The sequence below is a fragment of the Cryptotermes secundus genome, unplaced genomic scaffold (assembly GCF_002891405.2).
Source record: "Cryptotermes secundus unplaced genomic scaffold, Csec_1.0 scaffold13, whole genome shotgun sequence".
NCBI lineage: Eukaryota > Metazoa > Arthropoda > Insecta > Blattodea > Kalotermitidae > Cryptotermes > Cryptotermes secundus.
The window spans coordinates 1,662,651-1,684,555 of NW_019734350.1; the positions used below are offsets into that span (position 1 = coordinate 1,662,651).

The window sequence follows — 21,905 nt, forward strand, 5'->3', positions numbered from 1 at the left end:
TAGGAGGTATTATATATGGAACGTCCTATATAAAAAAAAAAAAGGTACTGCAACATTTATACACGGAAACTCAATTCTATTTACCAGTATATTATACATCTTATGAATGCACAGTTCCAAGCAGGAATGTGCAACTGCACAATGATGCTTGCTCTTGCTCATTATGATAGGAAAAATGTTAGTCAATCAAAATGTAAAAAAACTCCAACCACAATCCAGGAATAACATACCCAAAAAAATTACCCAATTTAAATGCCAACATCAACATCAATAGACATTTCACTGCTAAAATCCATAAGAAGCCTACAACTTCAATCTGGCAAGTCCTGTCCACTCCACAGGGAACATATACAAGAAAGTAGATCACATTCATTAAAACTGAAGGTATACATCTTTATGCACTTTCCTAAACCATATGAGGAAATTATAGTAACAGTAGTGGACTCCATTATTTTATATACAGCTATATATGATTACCTGGGTGTTGTTTTGTTATATTCCATGGTGGAGCTGTTGTCTGCTGGGACCTTAACTGTGTACTAGAAAGTGACTGTCGTTGTGATGCTTGGATGGCTACAGACTGGGGTTTCAGATCATTAGAAGCTGAAAATGATGGCAAATGATGTAAATATGAAATAAAAACAAATACATCTACATTTGTCTCAATAGTAAATACAGCTACAGTTTAGAAACTTAAAATGTAATAAGGTGATGAGGAAGAATTCAGTCTTTGATTTGCTTTTGCATTCATGCATATGGATGATTTACAGTTTATCCACTTAGTAAGTCTTCTAGCAGCTCTTCTATCCGTCTGTCCACACTGTGGGTAACATCTATTAGCACTTGTGCTATTTGTATATAGAAATAAACCGAATAAATGGATGACTGGACTGAAGAAACGAATAGTTACAGTTTCATTCACACTTTGAGGGTGCTGGAGTTTGACTCCCTGGTCCTATGACCTGACATCCCACTTACATTACCATTTTTATAGTGCAGAAATCTTCCATTATACATTAACATTGTCATTACACATATTCTATTACTAATCCTGCTAATTACTAGTCATATAAATTAATTTTTACTTTGCTCTCATAATTGCTTACTATCCTCGCCAATTTCTCTTTATAATAACAGTTTTTTCCATATTTTTGTGCCACTGCTAATTATTCTGGCATCTTACCATATTTACTTATGTACTTCTTACTCCAAAAAACTGTGTCTCAAATTTATGGTGCATTAAATATAACATAAAATAAACAATTCTGTTATCACACATTTGACTCATTTTTATCCAAATATTCTTACTATTCCTTCCATTCTCTCAAATATTGCTCATATCTAACTTTTCCAAATACTGTTTAATCCTGCTCATTCGGTTGTTTTCTCCTCCCCCCCTTCCTTTGCTGTCTTCATACATTCCTATCTGATGTCACATATATTTCCCCAGTCTTAACCAATATTTCATTATTTTCCCTAACTTTCTCCTTCCTGTTTTGTCATTCCCAATTACAAACAACATTCATGCTGAAAAGTAAAACTAGAAAGGATACACAGATTAAGTTTTATAAGGTAACAGCAGCTTCTATGCTTATATATGGAAGTGAAAACTAAGCTATCAAAGATCTGAAAGGATGAAAGGTGCCTTTGAAGGTGTGTCTCTAGATATACACTTACCAGACCATTTACACAATACAGCAATATGCAATGCATTACAAATATATGGTATAAAAGAAAGAATCTGATAATCACATCTTAAGAATGGACTCTTCAAGACTGACCAAAGAAGCCAAGAATTACCAACCAGATGGACAATATGTTGAACTGAGAAGACAATAGAAGCCTGCCTCGGAAGTAGATAATGATGCACCATTCACTGATGTTACTGGCACCCCAATTACTGTTTTACAAAGTAACTCTTGCACATTTTCTACCTCTTTCTATCCATTTTCTAGCCCCCAAATTTTGACCCATCATCCTTTATTCTGTTACCGAAGTATATGGTTCTTCTAATATTTTAATCTCTATATTTTGCTGGGAACATGTGGCAGCACAGTTAGTTGAGGCACTATGCTACAGGCTGGAAGGTCATGGTTTTGATTCCTGATGAGGTCATTGGAATTTCAATTGACCTAAACCTTCTAGCCGCATTATGGACCTCGGGTAGAGCCAGCCTCTAAAGTAATGAATACTAGGAACCTTCCTGAGGATAAGGGGCGGCCTGTGCATAAAGCTGACAATCTCACCGCCATCTGTGAGCTGACTTCCTAGAAAATTTGGCAGCCTCAACATCTCACAACCACATGGGCCTCCATGGCCTGTGACAGGGGTAGCTTTTTTTTACCTATATTTGGCACCGTTGCTAAATGTACGTTAATGCTATTCTATGCTAATTTCCTCCTAATTGCTGTTTTCTCTCATTTTCTCATTCTCCTCTACTATTCAAGATTACACCTCAATAGCTGGTTACTTGTTACTTATATATTCTCTCTTGGCAGTTTTCATTTCGCACTCTTACATAATCCACCTTCATAAACACTGTTTTTTTCTCTCCCCAGTTTCCATTTTTCTTTCACATCATCTTTTTAAACACTGCTATCTACATTTCTATAATTACGTTCAGCTTCCATTCTTTGCAGAACTCCTATATATATTTAACTGCTTTTTGCAAACCTATGAGGTTTGTTCAGAAAGTTTCTGAAATGAAAATGTAGAGCAGTACCAGTCGTGTGCATGTGAATGCATGACTTGAAATCTATGCAATTCAATTAGTAACTAAACATCTAACCTAATTATATTAAGCTTGTACAGAGTTCCTTCAGGAGAGGTTAATTAATTTCTAAGGACACTAGATGCAACTTTAAAATATCTCTACAATCCAAAATCTGAGTTTATAATCTGCAAAGACAACACAAACTATTTAAATGAAAACAACCAGAAAAACAAGTACACATCTTATTAAAAATACAATTTGTCACACACTGTGAATTCTGCAACAAGAATTCAAAAGTACAGCCACTGATAATACAGCACTTCTTGCACATCTCCTATAGTCAATGGCCTCTCAGACCACAATATTAAATTTCTTGCAGTAAATAATATTACTACAAAAGTAAATTTAATGCCCTTGAAACACAGAAACAATAAAATAAATGATGAAACCACTGGTCAATTTCAACATCTATTAGAAAATGAAATGTGGGAACCTGTTTTCAAAAATAATGATACAAACTATAAGTTTAACTATTTTTTATATATTTTCCTAAATATCTTTGAAGCTAGTTTTCTCATTCAGAATAAAAGTGTAGGTAGATTAAAAAATGATGGGATTAAAGGAATAAAAATATATTGCAAACAGAAAAGGAGTATGAGCACAAGCGTGCGTGTGCCCATACACACACACATCAGGAGCAGTAATAAGCCCCATGAGAGCATATCACATTAAGTACTGCAAAATCCTGAGCAGAGTTATAAACAGGCTAAAAGGCAGCATTACTGTAGACTTATGACAAAATTGGATAATCAGATAAAAACAACCTGGAATATAATAAAACATGAAACAGAAAAATTACATCTGGCTGGAAAAATACCAACTCTTATAACCGAGGACCCAGAAGTAACTGCTGATGCCTTCAATCATTTTTTTCTTATGATTACTCCAAATGTAAATTTGCATCAGGAAGTGAGAGGTGATGCCATTTCCTTTTTAAAAGAGGTTATTTCATAGAAAATTCCCTTGTATTATGATCATTCCAACCAGTGAGACTGCGATAAAAAGTATAATACTCATATATTCCCTCAAAGGAAAATAGTCATCAGGTAATGATGGAATAACAGCAAAATTTTAAAGTCTGTGTTGCTCTAATCAGTCACCCATTAACGAGAGTCAGAAGTTCTGTATTAGCAGTAGCACTTCCTTTTGCTTACTTCCTGACATCACCATCACTCCACATTTCATAGTTCCAACACCTTTAGATACAATTCTGCAATATCAGTCACCTGAAACAGCTGCCTTTGATTCAATTCTCAAAGCACTGACTGGTCCACCTGAAGTCTCAGCCTCTTTCTCAGCAGTCATCTTTCTCAACACTGATGTTGGAGTGAAGGCAAGGGGAGTTGGAGATGACATGTGTTTTGCAGGAGATGAAGAGTCATTAATCTTCAATCCACTATTATTTGTTGCATTACTTGACATTCCAGGCATACTTGGAGAAAGGGACCTAAAATCATATTTTATGCACATTAATCCATACAAAAAATGGCATAAACCTACTGAAATTATGTATTTTTGTGGAAGTACGAAGGGTGTTCCGTATATAATGCCTATTTTTTTTTGTGTTAATATGTAACGTCTGAGCTGGATGTTCATGGTGTTGTAGTAAAGGATGGACCTTCCTTCCAATGTACTGTTAGTTTGGCTGTCGTGCGACGGATAGCGACAGCAGAGCAGTCTACCAAAATGGTGTCTGACGTAGAAGAGCGTATGAAACAGAGATGTGTTATTGAATTTCTCACTGTCAAACAAATTGCACCCACTGACATCCATCGATGGTTGCTAAAGGTGTATGGAGACGATACAGTGGATGTCAGCACAGTGAGGTGGTGGGTAGTGTGTTTCAACAGTGGCGAAAGTGAAGTGCACGACAAGCCACGCCTGAGGCGTCCCTGCTCAGCTGCCACTCCTCACAATGAACAGCACCTCGATCAGTTCATCCATACAGATTGGCAGATAACAACTATGGAACTGTGTGCATGGCTTAATATGGGCTGTAATGCACTGGAAATGATGTTGGGGAAGCTGGATTATTGCAAAGTTTGTTCCAGGTGGGTCCAGCGGACGCTTACACAGGACCACAAAACTCATCGAATGGAAGTCTGTCAGGACCTGTTGCACCAGTTTGAGGCTGAAGGTGACAAGTTTCTGGACATCATCATCACCGGAGATGAGACATGGTGTCACCACTATGAGCCGGAATCCAAAAGACAGTACATGGAGTGGCAACATCTGGATTCCCCAAGAAAAGAGAAGTTCAAGACACAGCCATCGGCAGGGAAAGTGATGTGCACGGCCTTCTGGGAGAGGCGGGGTGTGATTTTGTTGGATTTCTTAGAGCCTAGTGAGACTGTCAATTCTCAATGCTACAAGACTACGCTGACTAAGCTGAAAGCTCACATTTCCCGAGTCAGGCCAGAGAAGCAGACAACCTTTTCTTGCAACACAATAACGCTAGACCCAATACCAGTTTGGTGACCACCACGTACATTGCAAGTTTAGCTGGACTGTCCTGCCACATCCATCTTATAGCCCCAATTTAGCACCTTCAGACTTCCATCTCTTTGGGCCTATGAAAGATAGACTACGTGGGAAACATTTTCCAGACAATGATGCTGTCATTGCCTCTGTAAGAAAGTGGCTAGCCTCTGCTGGCGCAGACTTTACGGGCACAGCATACAGACCCTTGTTCATCGCTGGCAAAAGTGCATAATGAATGGTGGTGATTATGTGGAAAAATAACTGTAAGTAGCTGAAATCTTGCTCTATTTAACTGTGTTATTATGCTTTCTGTATCTGTTGTAGTTTTCATTAAAAAAATAGGAGGCATTATACACAGAACTTTCTTTATATATATAAAATCTGATGGACAAAAAAGTAGTCATAGGGTGAACAAAATCTATTTGAAAACATTTTAAAATATTTGTTTTATTTAATCATTCTTGCTTCTTTGGACTCTGACATTAAGGGAGGAACATGGACTGAGGGTATTTGACATTAGGGTGCTGAAGATAATATCTGGCCCACAGATGGATGAAGTGATAGGAGGGAGGAAACTGCATAATGAGGAGTTTCGTATCTTTTACTCTTTGCCAAGTATAATTAGAATTATAAGGTCAAGGAGAATGCGATGGACAGGGGAGGTAGCATGTATGCGGAGAAGAAGAATGCATATAGGATTTTCAGGGGAAAGCCAGAAGGAAAGAGACCAGTAAGATCTATATGGAGGTGGGAGGATAACAGGATGGGGTGGCACAGACTGGATTGGTCTGGCTCATGATAGGGATCAGAGAACACTTGTGAACACAATTATGAACCCTCACGTTCTATAAAACGTTGGTAAATTCTAGAGAAGCTGAGTGACTGGCATCCTCTCAAGAAGGACTTGACTCCATGGAGTTAATCATTCTTTTTATTCAAACATAAATTACCACTCCTTTTTCAAGCTGACTATAGTACAGAGAAAAGAACTTAACTGCCATATTGCCACTGGTGACCAAAACAAGCTTATGGAATCTTTTTAAACATTTGTTGTTTTCTCATTTGTGTCTGTTTAATACAAACGAAGAATTTCCTTTTTTTCTTTTACCACACTATTTAGAAGGGAGCTTAAGGTGAATCAGATTAAACATACTGGAACTATATTGTATTTAAAGATCCTGTTGCATTAATATATCTTTTATACACAATATAATTCCATCAATAATGTAACTATTTCTATCACTCCTTCCCCTCATAACATGTTTCGGCCCCAAACAGCCATCATCAGGTGTCTCAGCTATGCCAAAACGGTTCCACAGTATAGAACGTCCAATTTTCACATCACATTTAACTGCGATATTTCATAATTTAAATATTGGACGTTATAATCAATAACTTAGTTAACATCTATTAAAATACCATATGCTGTTATTTACTTCAAACTGAAATTTATTAAAATTTTTTCTTAGAATTTCGTAAAATTCTTTTTTACACCTCTACCAGGGGCATCATATGCTTGTCGAAACGACATAGCTCGAGATCCATCTCTTTGGATTTTTAGCCTGTAGTGGCCTGGGTATTGGTGTATTGTTTTCCGTACATAAGCCTGTTGTTGTGGTTACGTTTTGCCCCTTGCTTGTATGTTGTTCTCATCACCTGCATATGGTGTTGTCTTCCCTTGTGTGTGGATGTTACAACAAGGGAGATTATAATTTTAAATTAGTCCAAATCTCATCTTTTATTCACTCAAAACTGGTGGGTGATAACAGGAATTCTAAGCCAATTTTTAAGCATTGTGCTAAAAATCTTATGACATCCATGCACTCTTGTACACATGACAAAAATTTACTCCAACTTGGTGGGAGCAGCATCTGGCTCTTCTGCTTGGCCAAAGCTCAACAATTTGCAGGAAACTCTTAGATGATCATGCTCCATATCTAACCCCATGGATCACAGAACTTCAGGAGTTAATGCTCATTTAGCTACTTAAGAAATTCTCTGCCTTTCTGAGCAGCCGAAGTTTGTCGCCAGTCAGTCCCTTTTGTTCAGGATCTACATCTGACACACACGTGTCTGTGTGTGTGTGTGTGTGTGTATATACAGGAGGTTATTTATATTATTTGTTTCAATATTTATATTTACATCTACAAATTACTAACCAAATTATAACCCAGAACTACCATACAAACTGAATGAAATTTCATTTGAGATTAAACCTTAGTAATACTTACTGCTGCATTTCTTGCCGTTTGCGAAAATTCTCTTGCTGCTCCTCCAATTTCTTCTTTATGAGTGCTGACTGCATTATGTTTTGTGTATGGGCAATCAGCTCACGAGGTGTGGGCACTCGATGTGGTAAAACTGTAACCCAAGGGTCACAAATCACTAGCTACATAAATAATCTGACACAGTCTGCTTTTATCGGTTCTCACGGTCTCTTCGCTTGCAGATTTCTTATATTTTTTCTTCTACCCTGAAGATGGAGGCGATACGTTCCTCCGAAACGTCGGTTAACATCACATATACATGGTGCCAAATCCCAGAAGACTGCTTTATTCATAATCACCGCCGTGAAAGCCTCAAATTTTACACGAGATGTATACCGAATTTAATTAAGTGCCTCAAAAATGGTTCAATGACTGAAAAACAGGCTTAGCACACAAAATATCAATCTCACTACACACTGTAACTCCAACTTGAAATATTCACTAACATAGTGTACATTTAACAGAATACAGGATAAAAACAATTTATAACTTTACGCAGTTTAGTGGCCATATTGCGAATTTAAAGGTGTATCACTATGGGAGATTTTCTCTGGGTATTTTGTCCATTGTCTGGATAAAAAATATGACATTTCAGAGGCTGCCTCTGTGCACCTTGTCTCCATCTTCATGTAAAAGGAATGGTTACAGAGGGTGTGTAGAAACCATAGTATAATGAATTAGCATATTATTAAAATTAAAACAGTTTGCTTCATTATGCATAATTCTTTTACAATACAGTACCACTGCAATACAAGCAAAGCAAAAAAGCATAACCTAAGGTATATAATAAAACCGGAACAGTCACAGACACTTAGCATACAACATGCTGAACTTACCTGTATGCTGAACTGACAAAGTGTTGGGATTGCTGGCCAAGTTAGGAGATATGACAGAGGACTGCTGACAATAACCTGAAATCACCATAACAAGAGTTTACTTTGTAAACTATATTCAATTATTGTGATCTGTCAAGGGAATAATTTGGGAACCAATAATACACAGGGGTCACAGCAATGTCTAATGCTTTCACCATTATCTTCAAATACATATTGGTAACACAAAGGCCTTTTGAACACACAGCTTTTGTGAAAGCTTTTATTTCTTATATTAATGAGATAATGAAAACCTCTGATAATCATTAAGAAATTAAGAGAGGAACAGATGATATTATCCATTCAAAAACTGTTATCATCATATCACCATTCCTTTATTTATTTCTTGTAAGAATACTGTCAGTAGCTAATATATATTATACAGTCTTGAATCGATGGCTGGTGAAAAATGAATTGGAAAGGATGTGAGGCTGTGGCCTAATTTGAGGTACCATCCCAGAATTTGCATGGAGGAACTACAGAAAACCACAAAAACCTCAGTTTGGATGAGACCTGGGCTAAAATTTGAAATGGGGCCTGAAGAATATGAAGCAAAAGTGCATTTAATCTACTTTCCAAACCACAACAAACCAGCATACAGTACAACTTTGATATTATGAGAATTTATAAAATATGCAAAAAAAAATGCTCATTCTAACAGGCACTTCTACCCGAAAATAACTGAAATATGCACAGTTCTGTCCCATAACTTCTGATTATGTATAATATACAATGTGTGGCATTAAGTTTTAAATATAATCCAGGAATGACAATATTTTTTCTTGTTTGGAGTGGTTATCACAGGGATATGAATATAGAACATTCTCATCATCAACATTATTTTATATGAAGAGTTAAATATTTTCTTAATTTTATATAACCTCTTCTACTCACAATAAACTGTCAATTAGAAGTCATTCTTTATAAGCAAATGTCCTGCCTACTATCTGCAGCATGTTATCAAGTCTTCACATTCTGCCCTTAACTTGATGCATGTGCATGAGAATAAACATGTGGACTTGTTTCAAACTTCAGTAGCACACATAACATACAAAGCAATTTAGATCATACCAATATAATATTGTGGCATATCTGCTCCATGCAAGAACAGCTGAACCACAGAAACAGCTGTTTCTAAGTAATACGTGCATACAACAACGGAACAATCAGGTTATGCAACCTGCTTCTAGGCAATGGTTTGGTAAACACACTTCTACGCAGGCACAATGATGTCACACTCCAACAGTACTTAGCTATCATGTGACTTGTTTTCTGTGTGGGCTGTGCTATGCAACAGCAGAACTGTGTTTTCTGTGTTGTCTGTGCCGTGGCTATGTACATGAGTCTGCCTGCAGCTAAGAGGAGTTCAGAAGAGTTCTTAGCTGGGTTCTGGGATTCTAGGGTGATTGAACAAGAAACGGCAAGAAGACTGCATGGTAATCTGAAGTGCCAGTTTCTGTGTTGAGATCCGTTGCCAGGAAATGACTACTGGAAACTGAGAATCCTAGTGTGTGTGCAACGGTGAATTGTAAATTGTGTAAATCAGTGATAGCGCTGTTTCAACTGTAATTAAGAGAGACTGTAGCCAAAGTACCAATAAATCCAATCATCCAAACTAGAAGTCATTATTTTTGTTACATGTACCCCTACTACACATGACAATACTTATATAGATATATTAAGCTGCAGGTTGATCTATATGCCATGATTGGAATACATGCATTTTCTGATGTTACATACATTAAAAATTATTGTTAAACAACGACTAAACTTAAGAGCAAAATACATTTATGGTAGCAACCATTCATAATAAAAATAGCCCTTTTTCTAACATATGAGGATAGAATCCATGCCATCTGTAGTTCCTGTGCCTGTGCTGTTACATTTGTAGCAAAGGGCTTCTTTTTTTATGTTCGTCCCACAGCCACAGAAGTCACAAGGGGGATGCAAGGGGGACAATGTTAGTTTGCTTAGGTAAATCATATGCCTGAACAGATATCCTCTGTGACATATCTAATCTAGGTAAGTGGAAGTTCAGGGGAAGCGGAAACCTGTGGAACAAGGACAGAAGTATATTGCACAATCCCTCTAAATTACAGTAGAATTTAATTAGACAAGCAACACAATACATAACAAAACAAGCTACTGAAGTGAAGAGGGAATTCACAGGATATCATGTGTTTTTATGGTTAAAACTTGAGGGGTAAGCTGCTCATGGTTACATTCTGGAATGCTAACGTTCTCCTACACAATGGTAGGACAGAGAGGGTGGATTAATAGAATCATTCTGGGCCGCCAGCCATAAATAACTTCTGAAGCACTGTACTTGTACTATAGTAGGCATAAAAAGTTATAGGAGAAGAGTGGCAGCTGGTTAGAAAGCACCTGTTATGATGATGGTGATGGAGAAAAGTCATCATTCTATGTCATGGTTTTCCACATATGTAACACCAAGAAACTGATGATTCCAATGGTTTTTGTCAGTATAATGAAGACCTCGTCATAAGCCATATTCACTCTATCACATTTTCACTGTATAGAAAAACTCTGAAGGTAGTTTTGTTTGGATTTAAAATGAGATAACCTACTTTATTTGAATAGAAAATGAATTACAAGTCTTACAACAAAGTTCCCAGAAATATGTTTGGACCAAAGAGGGATGATATCAGTAACTGAGGATATTACACAACAAGGAACTCTGTGATATGAAGAAGACACCTACTGTTCTTACTGAAGTGGAATGTGACTAAGATGGAGACAATAAATGCATATGAAATGTTGATAGCGAAACCTCTTGAACACCAGCAATTTAGAAGACTAAGAGAACTGGGAGATAAAAGTATGATTAGGGAAACAGGTTGTGAGGGTAAGAGCAGGTGGAACTGGTTCATATTAGGGATGTAGGATCTTCACATTTTACAACCAGTGAAGCAGCCATATAATCCAACTCATGCAATATAAATGTAATAACTATATTGTGAATCATTAAAATTGCACTCTTCTTGTAATCTGATCAGCTTACCGCTATTTAGAGGAGATGGAATACGCAACTGCTGCTGCTGGTGCTGCTGTTGCTGCTGCTGCAACATCATCTGATGTAGCAGTTCTGGCTGCTGTACATGAGGGTGCGGAGAAGTGGCTCGAGGAGACACACCTACACAAAACACATATGTAGTAACTTAGCTTAATACAGGTCCAACTGATATAACATTTACACACATAACACTTTATTCTCTTGTAAGTATCACTTAAACATTCATATGTAGGGGCCGGGATACTGCAGTTGGTATAGCAACTGCCTACGGGCTGTACAGTGGAGGGGTCAGAGTTCAAGTCCTGGTAGGGACAAGATTATCTCCTCTCCATGCCATCCAGGCTGGTTCTGCGGCCCAACCAGCCTCATATCCAATGGGTACTAGGGGCTCTTTCCCTAGGGGTAAAGTGGCTGACGTGTGAAGCTGACCACTCATCTCCAACTAGTGACAAGGTCAAGAATATGTGATCTATATGTCCACTTCCCCATATGTCTTTATGACATAGTGTTTAATTAGTTAAGCACAGGGACAACTTTACCTTTAAACTCATATGCATGCAAGGAGCCAAAATGTAGAGACTGAACCGTGCAACGGTTCTTCTCTGTGAAGTTCCTTGGAGTCCCNGCAGGGTCAAGGGACACGGCTCAAGACTTTACAGAAAACAGAACTATTAAGTCAAAGAGATTAGAGAGGGTAATGAAACCTTGCATAATGGTATGGGGAAAGCATTTATTAAAAAACTGGCTTCACCATAACCATACTTTCGAAGACCATGTATTAAAATAAATATCCATTCTTGTAAGATGTATATATATATATATTAAGTGAATGGACTGATTCTTGATAGTCATTTCTGTTAGAGGCTGAGTTGAATTGCAGATGGAAGGATTATGTCAACTGAAAAACCCAAAGACCTGCTACCTTCTGGCTTATAGCATAGTGCCTCAACCATGCTACTGTATACACAGAGAGAGAGAGAGAGCGTGTCTATGAAATGTCAGACACTAAATCCACATTCATACAGTTGTTTGCCCAAGAACACTTAACTGTGTTAAACCTCTTGATAATGACTAATAAAAAGTAAAAAAAGTAAAGCTATCCCTGTACCAGACCCTGAAGGCCCATAGGGTTGTGAGATGTTGAGGGTCCCACACTATCTAGACAATCGGCTCAAAGATGGTGGTAAGGTTGTCAGCCTTACACGCCGGCCGTGCTTTACTCCCCAGGAAAATTATTTAATTAATTCCTGGTACTCATTTCTGCTAGAGGCTGAGTAAACCCCAGGGCCTAGTGCGGCTGGAAGGATTAGGTCAACTGAAAAAAATACAATGGCCTCATCAGGACTTGAACCTGCGACCTTCCGGCTTGTAGCATAGCCTCTCAACCAGCTACGCTAGGCACATTTTCACCTGTTTTTTCTGGTAGTGCTGAAGAGCACAGCAGCCAAGTGAACAGCAACGAATCAAATTCTTCCACGCTTCGGCACATCAAATTCTAAACTAAAAAATTATTTCCATCGACATATTTTCTACAGTTTTTCATGATCATTACCCATCACAATAAATACTGTCAGTGTCATGAAATCTGTTTCTTCAACAGAGTCTAATATCCTCACACAAAAATAATGACACATGCACCACTGACACCACAGCGATACAAACATATTAAGGAAAAGGAACTGAGATATAACGCTCATTTCTCTAGTACAAAGTGACCAGTATGACGTAACACAGTTCTGTTCCAAGAAGATGTTGGAAGATGATGAATAGGTTCTGAAAAGTAGAGAGTGAACAAAATCTATGCAATAATACCATACAGTTTGAATCAAGTGTAGTGCAGTAAGACTTGCTGACAAGACAAAATCACTATAGTAATGTAATTAATACTGTGACTTACTAAAGCAATTCAAACACAAGTGCCAGATTAGCCTGTCACACCTGCCACTTCACCAACAGTAATATATTTTACCTGGCTGCATTTGCAACTTCAAGATGCTAACAAGAACTTCCCTGTGGCGATGCTGCATCGCAGAATTTTGCAACTGCTGCACCAAGTGCTGAGGTGTGATCTCACCATGTTTTAGTCCTGAAAAAAAAATTCTATAGGTCTTACTGATACAAAGGTTAAAGAATGTATTTGGAGGCTAATATGCAGGATGGCATAACAGTAATGTTCAGCATTACCTGCAAGTCAGGTTTGAGTTGCCATAACAGTGGTTTTCTCTGGGTAAGCAGTGTAATGACTGTGACCAGAATGACCACGAAGGATGCGAACTACATATCTAACATGGCAGTCATCACTTTGAACAATTTTTAAAACAGTACAGAATAATATGGAGGGAGTCTTAATGTTATTGTTGTCACAACCTGTGTAGATAGATCATCCATTTATTCAATACTTCTTATAGACAAAAGTTAATACAGCATATGAAAAGAACGTCTGGCAAAGGTTGCAATTTAACTTTTAAAAAACACAAGAGGCTTGAGGTTTTCAATAATTTCATGTTCATTTACTACAAAAAAAATTGTCGCAAAAGTGATAAACTTCATTAAAAATGTATTAACACACATTACCTACTCCTCTCTTTGTATTTCATTAAATACCGTATTTACGCATGTATAGGCCGCAGCACAATTTTCAGACAGAAATTATAGAAATAATAATTTTCTTGGAATATTATTTCAGGAGTAGAAATTATTCCGAAATAATTATGAATATATTTTTTTTTAAATGAAGTGTGATTTCGAATATTTCGAATATAAGCCGCACCCCAGTTTTCCTCTTGAATTTTTGGCAAAAAATGTGCGGCCTATACATGCGTAAATACGGTATACTGTCATGTGTATGAGTGACTACAGACAGGGTTTGGATTGATGACTTGATTTACTCACCACTTATACTCATGACTCTAACTACACTGACACACACAGACTAGTGTCCTTGTCTATCACAGTCCCCACTAGCAGTTTCCTGGTAACAGATTTTAACACAGGAACTGTAACAGTCTCAACAAATTACATACTCCAAATATCACACACAAAGTCTTCTCTTCACAGCTGAACTTTCAACTGAGCACCTTTACGACCAACTTGCAGCCATTTCACACCAACCTCCTAGTCTTCTCTTTAAAGCCAGACTTTCAACTGAGTAATCTTGCAACTAACTAGTTGTCCCAAACCATTCCGGTTATAACATCTCGGAATGAACCACACAGAAAACGGCAGCCCTCTGTTGATGTACCATTGTTGCGTTCATGTGTACTGCTGCAGGAACATGTTTACTGAGCTGCTGCATAGAAATCCCTCTTGTATATTTGCTTATATCGTGGTCGTTGCATAGTAATGGCTCTACATGCTATAGTACGTTACACATTTCAGATTCTACTGGACTTCACTTCTAAATCCATAGCTTAAGAATTACATCAATAATTAACAGCTTGCTTCAAACAACTCAACACTAAAAGATAAATCTGATATTGTTTCCTTGAGTTCCTTTGTTGTTAAACTCTCATTTCCATCTCATCCTGATAACCTGGCTTTCCACCACAAAACATATGAAAAACTTTTTTGATAACCAAACAAGAGCTGCATGTGGGATATCATGTAGACATCGGTAACATCCATAACTTTAGTGAGATACATCAGTTCATTTCTTACTCCACGGAGAGGAGTCTTTCTTGACAAGAAACTTCTTGCCTCTTATGCAATTTGAAGGCTCATACTATTTCACAACAACCCACCAATGGGTCATATCCTGAGCCAGAAGACTCCAGTTAACACACTCACATTCTAATTCCTTAAGATCTACCTTAACAGTAGAAAACAGTTACTGTTCAGCATAATTTCAATTTCATGAAATGGAAAGTTCCCTGACAAGGTCAAAAAGGAAATGGCTTAACTTACTCAGTTTTGGCTGCTATCTCCTTCAAAATTGTCTTCATTGGAACGGATACAGTGATCCAATCATTCTTTCCATGCTTTAAAAGCACCGTGGAAGTCATTTTCCTTAATGCTGTCAAGTACTGCTTGCAATTCCCTTTGGATGTCAGACAATGTTTCAAAATGTCATCCCTTCAGTTTCATTTTCAATTTGAGAAACAAAGCGAAATCACAGGGGCTAAGTCCAGCAAATAGGGAGGATGGGGAAAAATAACCATGTTGTTGTCAGTCAAAAACTCTGTGGTTTTCAGGGATGCATGGGAGGACATGCTGTCATGATGGAGCCAGTTGTGTTTGCACCAAAGTTCTGGTCTTTTTCAAGAACATTTTCCAACAAGCATCTCAAAATGTCACAGTAAAAGAAAGAGTTGACCGCAGCATTAGCAGAAACATTCCCCTATAAACACAAACACGTACGTACGCACGCGCGCGCACGCACACACACAAACCAATGAGCATTCTCTCTGTTGAACTCTGGGCCTGCCACGCCTTCTTTTCCTCTTGATGATTGTAGGCTCTTCCACTGCAAAGATTGTGGCTTTGTTTCTGGATCCTAACTGTAAATCTACCCTTTGTCACCTGTTATGATCATAGAAATAAAAGTTTGGTCCTCATTAGCCTTCCCACGTAGCTCAAGACACACATTTATGCGCAGCTGCTTTTGATCATCTGTCAAGAGTCAGGAAACAAACTTTGCAGCAATGCAGCTCATGTCCAAATTTTCTGTTAAGATCTCCTGGCAAACTCCATAATTGATTGCAGTGGTGTCTGCGAGCTCAGGGATTGTTTGGCGATGGTCTTTATGAATGAGTTCTTGATTTTTTTTATCATTTTCTGTTGTTTAGTTGTCCTGAACATTCATCATCTTCAACTAACACTCGACCGCCCTTGAAATGTGAATGCCATTCAAAAACCCTCTCATCTTCTTTCATTGAGGCAGTTACAACAATAACAGTCTGGGAACTTTCCGATAGCACATCTGAAATACTGCCTTACCTTGAATGATGGCCTGGGCTTCTGGCCTTTGCAGTAACTCCCTACTGGGCTGAGCACTGGTTATCATCAGCTGAAGTTCAGGGGGCAATGGAGACAATGATGGCGGTGGTGGTACTTGGAACTGGGTTGGTACAGTTACGGCAACAGGCACATGACCAAGGCGAGATGAAGCTTGGCTCTGTTGCTGCTGCTGCTGGCTTGACACAAGCAATTTGTTCAGCACTTCTTGCTGCTGTTGTCGTTGCTGCTGCTACATTAATAGGAAAAAAAGTCTGAACCACACAACGGATGTTGTATTTTTTCATTAAAGTGCAACAGATGTTACACATTACAACAAACTTCAATGAAACTCAGAAATGCATATACAAAACAAGAATTTGGGAAAATACAAATCTGGTCAAAACAGGTTATTGCTTACGATAATAACTTCGTTCCACAAAGCACCAGCTTTACATAACTTTTTCTCTTGAGAGAATGCAACAGGCCTTTTGTTCTCTATTTCTGCTCCCACTTCAGGGAAGAGCATGTACATATAGGTTCTGGCTCTCCATACGACAAATATTCACGTATAAGATAGGTGTGACTGTTGTATTATCACCTAGAAACCCCCAACAGCAAGGGAGAAAAGTGTAGAAATTAAAGGATTTTTAAGGATTACGTTCAGACATACCCATAAACAATGCACTTTATTAAATATAGCGTGCAAGCATTTCTATTGATACAACTTATTTCAATAACAGTTTTTTTTAGTATGTTAAATGTATTTTCAGAACCCTACATAAGAATTTTCCTATCAGTATGATATTAAAAGTAAACAAGTTTGACTTTTACTTTAAATATTTCAATATCTTTTATGAAAAAGGTGGGTTGAAATAAACATTTTACTTTTTGAAGAAAGCAGTCTTCTGGGCTTTGGCGCCGTGTATATGTGGTGTTAACCGACGTTTCGGAGGAACGTATCGCCCCCATCTTCAGGGTTGAAGAAAAAGTATAGGTAAATCTGCAAGCGACAACACCGTGAGAACCCTGAAGATGGGGGCGATACGTTCCTCCGAAACGTCGGTTAACACCACATATACACGGCGCCAAAGCCCAGAAGACTGCTTTCTTCATAGTCACCGCCGTGAAAGCCTCAAATCTTACATTTTACTTTTTTTCCATTTTCCTCTCCAACTACCTGTTTTAAACAGATTTCTAATTAACACACTTTTAAGGGACCTTCAGGCTAAAATATTAATAAAGTCCCTATTTAATTTGTGATAAAGGAGGTCAAAAACAAACATGGCCACAGCAAAATACTGGACAAATGTGACATACCTGTTGCAACTGAAGTAGCTTCATAACAAGATCTTGTGGAATTTGCATGTGTGGCTGTGAAGTAACAACAGTGGGGCCAGGGCTGGGATGGGAACTGAGTCCAAACCCTGACAGTGGAGTTAGGCCAACCTGGTCTGCCGATGATGATACAGCTGTGTTTAGTGACTGCTGGTGTGTCACAGGCCTTCCTACAGTCACTGGAGTTTCTTGTTGAGATTTATTTAGCATCTGGAAAGCACATTTAAAATCCTAGCCAAATAAGTTATTTTCACATTTGAGTTAAATATGCTTACCAATCATGATAATGCACAATTCCATCCACAGTTTGCTAAAGTTATTCACATGATTCAAATCAGAAATATTATTTCAACTGTATTTGCTAAACTCCAAATTGACTAAACAGATTTAAAAGTTCAAGATGGTATATCAATACAACTATTTACATTCTGGACATTACCAATCATTCTGCTTTTTATTCAGATAAATCTTTTGACAACTGGAAAGCCTATTCAGTTGGGCACAATTGATGCAGCCAGTCCCTATTTCCGCAAATAAAAAACAGAATGAATAAGGTCCATAAAGTCAATAATGGTACTTATACTATTCAATCCTTTTCTTTGCATTTAAAATTATTAACATTCCAAAATGTCTTTTATACACTATATTTAATATGTCTGGCTTTGCATATATTACCAAACTTTACTACATTCTACTGCAATAAACACAGCCTTAAAAATTGAATTAGGGAATCCTTCATCTACTCTTGAGAGGAAATCAAGCCCTTCACCTACGTCTGGGGTAGGAGAGGACAACTGACAATGACATCAGAGGATGAAGCAGGAGACAGGAGCTATGTCTGGAAAATGTCTGGAAAGCAAGGAGACAATATGAGGACCTGGGACAAACTCACAATTTGGAGGTCATGAAGCGAATAGTTGGATCTTCCATCAGGCTGTGGAAAGTGAGTGACTGGACACTGTGGAGGGGTCTAGCCCCTCTGAAACGAAAGAACAAACATCACAAGCAAAGGCCTCGGAAAAGAAGTGGCAGTACGCCTGTTGGCTATTTGGTAGGAACTGCCTTATGGAGGAAGCAATGTGGCACATAGACCCATTGCTAGGCAATGACTGCAAAACAAACAAAGAGACAATGACTGTTGCTATACAGTAGGCCGCAGACAATAGATGGTGTTTTCTGCGCAGTTTGCTAAGCAAAAATTGAACAGCAATGAAGGAGCAATGTTTTCTGTGCGGTCCATGCCAAAATGCTACAGGCAGGATAAGTTTTGAGTTCAGTTAGTGGAGTGAGTTCGTTGGTGAGTGAGCGAGTTAGAGGACTGCTGCAGTTCAGTCCTTGTGAACTGCGCTGTAAGAAGCTGATAGTTGAGGCACGTGGACAGCTCGGGAACCCACAGCAAGCAGAATGTCTGCTGTGGGAAGCTGCTACTGAACGACGACTGGTGAAGACATAGCAGACTGAGAAGACTTAGTATGTGCTGTAGTATACTGCACTGTGCGTAAATTAGTGATAGTGCTACAGTTACTTGTAGCTATGAGCTGTGTGTATAAGAGTTCAATAAATCCAATTACCAATCCAAACCCCACTTACAGTCACTCATACATGTGACACCAACAACTGAATGAATACACCTCCCAGACTGACTGTTTGAGCACCTTTCGCTTAGTGGTGGGTGGAGTCCAACTGTGTTCACTTTGATTCGCCTATTGTACCTGCCCCGGGTGATTATGATGGAGAATTTGGTGGAATAAAGATTGGCAGCGTAAACCGAAGTACTCGGAGAAAACCCGCACCAGCACCACTTTGTCCACCACAAATCCTACTTGACCCAACCCGGAATTGAACCCAGGCCACCACAGTGGGAAGCCAGTGACTAACTACTTGAGCTATGGCAGGGCCTTCAAGCACTCTTAGTCTAAGATGTCAATTATGTATAACACTTAAACTTTTTTGTATAGATTAAACTTTTCTACTCTGCATTTTAAGTTTAACTCAGATTTAAACTTCTAAGAATGGAGAATATCATGATAGCAGGCCCACACTGCATACTGGATTGAACTGGAATCTCTGTCTGAAAAGGAGTCAGATATGCTAATCCACTGCTGTATCAATAGCTGGTAGTTGTAGGAGAAAACAAATATACATGAGTGTGTGCACTTATACACCATACACATATAACTTCACTATGGTCACAGGTCTTTCAGCTGTAAATACATACTGTACCCATGCTCAAGGTATCATTCTGGTACTTCCATTGACCCAATACCTGAAAAGTCTGGTAAAATAGGGAAAAATATTTCTCACTTAAACTCATGTTATGAATATCACTATGGGGAGACATTTCAAATGTAGTAAGGCAAGACAACTGGCTTAAGTGACAAGAATAGGCAGATATCATGTTTGAAAAGAATATATGCTTGCCCTTTATCAAACATTCTTAATAATTTAAACATTATAATCTGATATGACAGTTTCAAATAGCCATTACTCTACAGAATATATATACATTAATTAAGCAAACACCATGACAGAAGAACGTGAAGGTTCAACAGTGCTAATAACGAACACTGCCACTCCATATCATCCTAAGTCAATTCCATCCACTTTCCATATTCACAATACATCTTCCAAAAATTAATCTTAAACTTAATTTTTGTAGTGTTGTGATGAGGCATTGTTCTTTTATGCATAGCCTGAACATTTATGAACACAATGACTGTTTTAATTAGCCCACAAAATTAATTATTAGGTAATTAAAAGCATTCACTTTTATCACACATGGTCAAACTTTTCATAACCACACAACCAACCCATCATATTATCCTACATTTCAGGAACCTAATATTAACCTTTATCGTAGTGGCTTTAATCACAGCCATAGCTATTTATGGCCAAAATTAAATAAAAAGGTAATTAAAACTATGTTCATCTTCTAGGAATATAAATTTCTTCAAAACTATCAATGATGAAAATATAAAATAGTAAGTATTGTGGCATAGCGCCTGAAACCAGAATAATGGAGACTGTAACAGACTGAGAACTATGGTGTGTGTGAATTGTAAAGTGTGTAGACCTAAGACAGGGCTGTATTATTTGTATTGTATTGCTGTATTGTATAGTGCTGTATTAACTGTAGTCACCAGTGGTGGCAATAAATCCAATCCAAACCCCATCTAATAGTCACACCCCCTAAATCGTGACACTCTAGTGCCAGAAGTGGGATGACTGGAAACTGCATCGGATCTTGATTGTTAAACTTCCACACTATGGAAGTGGAATATACGACAAAACTCCTTAAAGCCATGCAGGAAATGATGGGAACGCAGGCTCGCTAGCCTCCAAGATGAATGCCATCCACACAGAAATGAAAGCCACGCAGCAAAAGATGTATGCCAACAAAGCAAAAATGGATGCCACCCTAAAGGAAATAAAGGCCGACCAAGATGCCTGGCCAGAAGAAATGAAGGCCTGGCGAAATGAGATGACGGCCTGCCAAGAAATGATGGAGGCCTTTCTGGAGAGTAAGGAGCCAACTTCAGTACAGATAGAGTCTGAGTCAGAGCATCCACAGGTTACTAAGGAAGAGGCTACAGCGGAAACTTCTGGAACATCAAAGAAGCAGCATGGGGATCAGCATCTAGCCAGACGGCATCGTGAAAAGCTGAGGGAATGGACACAGAAAAAGGGTGGGTCCCAGAAGTTGGCCACTGCCCACAGAGGGGATGACCTGCCATGCAGGAGTGGTACAGCATAAGAGATGTCAGGGTCACAGCAGGAACAACATTGCAAGAGGAAGCTCAAAACGATGGACCTTCATGAAGAAATGTCAGGCTAAACCAGAGGGCATCAATGGAATAAGGAAACAAGTTTTACAAAAGTGGCTGTCTTTGAAGAGAGAGGACATCCAGTAGGATTGTCTGGAAAACCATTGGGCTAGAGATCAAAAAGCAAATGGTCAGTTCTTCCATCAGGATTCGAAAAATGAGGAACTGGACATTGTGGAGGGGTGAGCCCCTTCTGAAACGAAAGAAGAACCTGTACACAAAGTAAGCACCAGAAATTTAGGAGCACTGGCCACTCTACGTAGTTTTGCCCCCACTGATAAAAAAGTGATGGTGGTGACAAACTTGGACCGACTGGCACCTTATCAAGGAGCCACTCAGGACAAGCGGCCTTAGGGAGGGAACAGCGGGAAAGGTTGGAAAGTA

The 21,905-nt window shown here is 38.5% G+C and overlaps 1 protein-coding gene across 5 annotated transcripts in view; it reads right to left on the reverse strand.

Moving 5' to 3' along the window:
* LOC111868730 (eukaryotic translation initiation factor 4E transporter) overlaps positions 1–21,905 on the reverse strand; it is a 102,083-nt gene that overhangs the window by 13,831 nt on the left and 66,347 nt on the right. For all 5 annotated transcript variants that reach the window (XM_023859657.2, XM_023859656.2, XM_023859658.2 and 2 more), the window contains 8 exons: positions 17,680–17,907; positions 16,363–16,612; positions 13,397–13,513; positions 11,416–11,547; positions 8,358–8,432; positions 7,486–7,615; positions 4,000–4,220; positions 478–603 (listed from right to left, as the gene is read on the reverse strand). In XM_023859657.2, coding sequence (XP_023715425.1) covers positions 478–603; positions 4,000–4,220; positions 7,486–7,615; positions 8,358–8,432; positions 11,416–11,547; positions 13,397–13,513; positions 16,363–16,612; positions 17,680–17,907 — 1,279 coding nt within the window. The remainder of the gene's footprint in view (positions 1–477; positions 604–3,999; positions 4,221–7,485; positions 7,616–8,357; positions 8,433–11,415; positions 11,548–13,396; positions 13,514–16,362; positions 16,613–17,679; positions 17,908–21,905) is intronic.